The following is a 6,000-nucleotide window of genomic DNA, read 5'->3' as shown; positions in this document are numbered from 1 at the left end:
AGTTCATTAAACGACTTCTATTTGCCTGTCAAATAAAAAATATTCGGAACTGTCTCCACTGAGAACCTTGACTCGCTGACCTCAATGATCATTATTATCGTATATAACCAATACTATTGTATACATAACACACTCAACTGTGCTTTAAATAACTCAATTTACTGAAATTGACCGATTGCTTGTTCATAAATACATTTGTAGAAGACTTGCTAACTGATTAACAAAAGTTCACAGACACTTATGTGGGCTTTTCTTACTCTTCTGTCTTATGTGGAACTCAAGGCCTCCTACACTTAAGCCAAATTCACTCACAACAACAAAATTGCAATGGATTTTGCTACAGGCAGTTTCAGAGCAGCACTCGTGGAAAGCAACATCTGTGGAGGTACATCCACTCGAGGAGATGCTATTATTGAAGGGATGCTGCTTTAAAATGTTTTCCCCACAGTGCCAAGAGAGCACAGCAGCGGCTAGCGTTGATATCAGAGGCCAGGAAGCCATAGCTTGGGGCTTCATACACTCTGTCATTTTTACAACACACAGTTGGCCTCATTCATGGCGAGGACACAAAAAAGAAAGGAAAACATTTTGAAAAAAATTCAGAACAGTTCAAAAACACCCTTCACTCTCACAACACGAGGTGCAGTATAAAATAATAATATACTTGGCTCTCTGAATCATTAATTGAAAGAATATGTACATTTATGGACATGTACATTATGAATAGTTACAAATGCAAACAAATGGTGGTCAGCACACCTCATTTCAACTGCCAATCAATCCACTTTTGGGATTTTCTTCAGCAGGAATGTCTACTAAACAAACATATGGATGTGTGTGTGTGACATGTATATGAGAGGAAAATCATCTTGACTGTGTGGGATAGATCTAAAGAATGTTAAGCTTTCTTTCCTGTACATTTCATGACACCTTCATTTGTGGTATATCAATCACATCAGGCTAAGACTGAGGAATGTGCGATGTATTTCAGATGTCACATAATTTAGATCAACCTATAATAATGAACAGATAATTTAATTAAATAACATTTTCCAAAACTATTTCAGTTGGGATCATGCAAAAACAGTTAATTGTTTTCATTATTTAGTAATAGATTGCCCAAATGATCTCAGTGCTTTAGCATACTGTATGTGACATAAAACATGGCTGCCATGTTATAGTTTACTCATGGTTAAACCTACTCTAAACCAACCAAATCCTGCAAGTTTATCACATGACCTGACATTCCTTTCACATACTTCGCAACATCTATTTTCATACGGAACATAGTGTTGCATATGGATTCTTATGAATAGTGCTTTGTTGATTAAAACGCTGCAATGAGATTGATAATAAATAAAACATATAATAAATCTAGTTTTGTGCAGGGGAAATAAAGTCTCTGTTATCATGTGCAATTCTTTTTTCTTAAATAAAAAAGCCTTTTTATGTCAACTGTCGATCCATCAGAGGTCCACGTAATCCTTCACTTCAGTTGATTCCAAGCGGGCATTCCACTTGTATGTATACTGTAGAGCCACTCAGTCTTGTCTCTGTCGAAAAACACACACGTTTCTGTGCTGTTGAGTTTGTTCGGTTCTGTTCAGCAGCCTGGGTAACCCATGCGACAGTAGCAGACGGTCTTGAAGATGCGACAGTGGCAGTGGGCGCAGTATTCGCAGCAGACGGCGTTGGGCGTCTTGCAGCTGCCCCATAAAGGCACACAGTTGGCCGGGGGAGTGGGCCGTTTGCTCTTGGAGCTGAACTTGTTCTGTTCAGAGGAAGACACCGTGTCTGAGGTTTGTCCAGCAAAAAATATCCAAAGTCGCATATGCTTTCAAGGATGTATGCTATAGGATAAGGTACATCTCATCTTCAAAAATGGAGGTAAAATGGAATTCTACATAGACTACTGATATAATCAAGTGTCAATTGCAGATGCTAAATAAATTACAATTGGACCAAATGGCCAAGACAACAAGCAATTTTTGATATATTTCAGATGCCACAGCATTTAAATCCACCTATAATCATGGAATACTGTCCAAAAGCCATTTTAGTTAAGATTATGCCAAAATGGCCATCTGCTTAAATTATTAATTTGGGAGTTATCCATGCAAACTCAAAAGTACCAGAATGATCAGATACATGATCATATTAAGTCAAAACAACCCTAAACCAACCAAATCCTGTACGTTTATCATATTCCATTCACAATCTTTACAACGTCTATTTTCATGGGACATAGTATATCTTACACATGGATTCTTACAAATGGTGCTTTGTTAATTAGAATAATAGTAAACATTTCAGATGTAAAGTTGGATTTTTTACAGGCTGATGATATAATCAAACTAATTGAACAATAACATATTTCTATGCTTAAAAATACATAAGATCAAGGATCTTTGTGCTTAGTGGCCTACAACATCTGCACAATTACCGACAATCCGCTAAGCAACATGAGAATGAAAGTACAGTGCAAATTACCTTCTTTGGTCTCTTCTCTGTTTTTGTTTTGTTTTTCTTTGCATTTTTTGGTAATTCTGAAAGAGACAGACACATGTTTTCAGAACATCCTTAGTGTGTGGACTGGCCCTAAAAAAAAGCAGCACTGGGCTCGCTCGCAAGCGGACGCACGCCTAATACGAAGAATATGAGTGTTGACCCGATAGGTCGCTCTGAGCTCACTAATAAGAAAAACTCCTCTCTGAGTGCATACTCCCCTCTTCCTGTGTGTGCACGGTAAAGCTAGTGTCTGATTCAGTTGCTACAAACGAAAGGGGTTACAATGGATCAACGCCGTACTTTTTGCTCAACCTAACCACACAGCAGTACCTACTGTATCTATTTTTTTTTTTCACAACAAATTAAGCGTATCTGTGAAAATAATGAAATGTGGAGCCACGGCTGGAATTTGAATGGACATTAGCCAGGATTACCGACGATGAGGACTGGGGGAGTGTGGGACTGAGCGTGCTCCTGCAGGGCGTCCATGGGAGACTCGTTGGTGTTCCTGACCCGCTCCTCCAGCACCATGTGTGCGTACACCACCACGCAGCCCGTCGAGCTCAGGACCAGGCAGCACAGCAGAAATCTGGAGTCCATTTTAACAGAGTCTGTGGGGCAGATGGAGAATTATTACAATGATTACTATATATGTGAAATATAAATGTCACCAAACGACTCAGTTTGAAATTGTGCATGTTTGAAAATATAAGACTTAACTAAAGGCAGATTTAAGAAGAGGTAGGTGGCAGAAAATGGTTGCTGGTGATTTTCTGGCGGAGGATTTCGACATCCACACTTTACTTATGTTTTGTTCCACACATATCAACATTTTCATATATAATTATGATGTGAATTTTGACAAAGGCAGATTCTTCCCACATGTGTTGTGCTTTAGCGAAATAGGTATTTTGAAAACAAGAGACTATTTATTTGAAAATTTGAAAGCTATATTTTGAAAATATAGTAGACTATTCTATGATCGCCAGCTTGCTAAAACCATATTTTTTCTGTTTATGTCGGGTTGTTTTTTATCATTTATAATATGGTGTCCTTTACATTTAACAGTTTGGAAAGAATCTATTTATGATTACATTTTCTAATTTCTTAATAGATATGATTTCAACTTTTGCCTTGTACTGTATATGAACAACATCAGCAGTTTTATTTTTTAAAGTAAACCTATTAAAACTTTCCACATTAATCAGTGAATATTGAGACTATGAACATGCTGAGATAGTGTCACTTTGTAGCCTATACATTTCCTTCGATTTTTCAAGTTTCAAATCTTCTGAATAAAAGAATTCAGTTAAAGATGATAAAAACGAAACGCACAAGGCCAGAACAAAAAACAATTATTGGAAAACATTTTCTCAGATTGAAAACATAACATTAAGGCTCTTGAAGTTGGGAATATGACAGAAAATACAATGAAAAAAGAACAGATATATATGATTTCACATATATTTGACACACAACCATTAATCAAATAATATACTACATGGTTATAGAAACATTCATGCAAATGTAAATCCAGCATTTCAGAGGTTTTGTATCTTAACAAACAGCATACAAACAGCATTTATAACACACGTATACCACTAGACATGAAGAACGTTCCTAGCACAAACTGAAAAGCAAGCATCAAGATAGATATTTCTTTCACAGGTACCTGTGGCACAGATGTCAAGCCAGTTCCTCAACTGCTTTCTCCCCAGTGTTATAATCAGACGCTCCCACCACTGAAAGGAGACAAAAATGTCAAAGAGACAATATAACCCAGTGATTCAAGACAAGAATCAGCTTCATCAGAATGGGCGGAGAGAGAAAAAAAAATGTTGAGTTGTTTCGGGAAGAACAGATTTTCATCTCTCTCCAGACTCCCACAGCCTGAAAAGGAGTCCTGTAAATTTGTGGGAGAGATACTGAGTTTGTTTAACAAGGGGGCAGATACAGAATTGCCCAAGAAGAAATTCTGATCTGAAGTTTTCAAATTAATGTGACTCTGAAATGTTTATGTTTATTGGTTTATTTGGTAGGGACCAGGCATATTTATGAACATTGTTGTATACAAAATACACCCATGTAAATATGCCAGAATTAGTCAAATGACTACTTTTCATCTGTGGTCCCCTACAGCTTTGACATTTCCTGCAAACTTCTCTCTATCCGATGCCAGAAGAAGACATCTTAAAACAGTATTTTAGGCATCATTGCTCTACCTTATCTTCTATTTTGCTCAATACAAAATAGCCATAGATACTATGTTCATGTACACTACATGTTGAGTATAAACAACAAGGTCTCCTACCTGGTGAGGTCAGAACAATGATGACACTATGATTTTGTTAAAAAGCAGTTTACCACGAAGGAAAGGAAAAGGTGTTGCTTTGAAGGAAGTCATTTGAACTCCCACATGATTAATTAATACTAAGACATTCAGCTTCTTAAATTTGAACATGTTCTGGTTTACCTAATGCTCTATGACAAAATGGAGCATGTTTGGTGAGTAGACAAATGAGGCATTTGAGGACATCATTTTAGGCTTTAAGAAACACCAATTTTCCAATGCACAATTTCCTGACATTTAGAACAACTAACCGATCTATTACTCGAGAAAATACAGATTATCATAATAATTGTCAACAGTAGCCTGCGCATGGACACACGCCATCATTGTGCACACCCACTCATAGTTACACTTGTGTTAGCGAACATGTTAGCGAACCATGATTTTGCCATGAACCATGAAGTTTTCGAATTTGCTTAAGGTCATGTGTGGCGGACTTTGCATGTTGTTAGCCACATTGTCCATCAATAATATAAGGGGCCCTTGTTGTTCATTTTGATATCAGTTTCCCTTTGAGGCAATAAAAACTTCAGCCTATCCAGCTATAAAGCAGAGGTGAACAGAAGAATACGGGTGAAGAAATGACCAATGATTGCGACTTTGTTGAATGATTCATCAAGATTCATGATGAAATGAGGCAAAGAGTACTTTGTACGAATCAAGAGTAAGGGCGTGTGAACTTCAAACTAGTTTGGATGGCCATTGCATCCCACGGGTTGTTACAATTAAGTCCCATCATGTTTCATATGATTTACTACCATCAGCCAGCCTTTCATCATCACTCATAACAAAACCACCGCCCTGATCTCTGAACCAACCAAAGCAGGGACTGCCCTCTTTGCTAGTACTCGGATAGGAGACTGCCTTGGAATACTACGGTCTGTAAGCTTTTTTAAGAAAAATGGATGAAGATCCCAAGTTGGCAGAACTCTTGAAAGCCTTGTTAAGTCCAAAATAGTAGTCAGTTTGAGAAAACTCTCCAAAAGTCTTGCACCTGATCAGATCACAACTGAATAAACTCTGACATTGTTTATCCGAAGACCTTTATAAGGAACTTGTCTGTGCCTTGACTACAAACTGTTTTGTCTTAAGTTTGAACACAAAGTTCATAGCAGTGCTTGAAGAAAAAGTTAATTAGCTCA

General features: G+C 37.5%; 1 protein-coding gene across 1 annotated transcript; it reads right to left on the bottom strand.

Annotated features, from left to right (window-relative positions):
• Positions 1–1,076: 1,076 nt before the first annotated feature.
• Positions 1,077–4,219, bottom strand: asip1 (agouti signaling protein 1). The gene is made up of 4 exons (XM_062545140.1): positions 4,181–4,219; positions 2,943–3,119; positions 2,491–2,546; positions 1,077–1,771 (listed from the first exon to the last, which is right to left on the bottom strand). The coding sequence occupies exons 2-4, from the start codon at positions 3,106–3,108 to the stop codon at positions 1,604–1,606; spliced, it is 390 nt and encodes a 129-aa protein (XP_062401124.1). The 5' UTR covers positions 3,109–3,119; positions 4,181–4,219; the 3' UTR covers positions 1,077–1,603.
• Positions 4,220–6,000: the final 1,781 nt, after the last annotated feature.

The sequence above is a fragment of the Sardina pilchardus genome, chromosome 9 (genome assembly GCF_963854185.1).
Source record: "Sardina pilchardus chromosome 9, fSarPil1.1, whole genome shotgun sequence".
Classification (NCBI taxonomy): domain Eukaryota; kingdom Metazoa; phylum Chordata; class Actinopteri; order Clupeiformes; family Clupeidae; genus Sardina; species Sardina pilchardus.
This window is presented reverse-complemented; position numbering and strand designations above follow the sequence as displayed.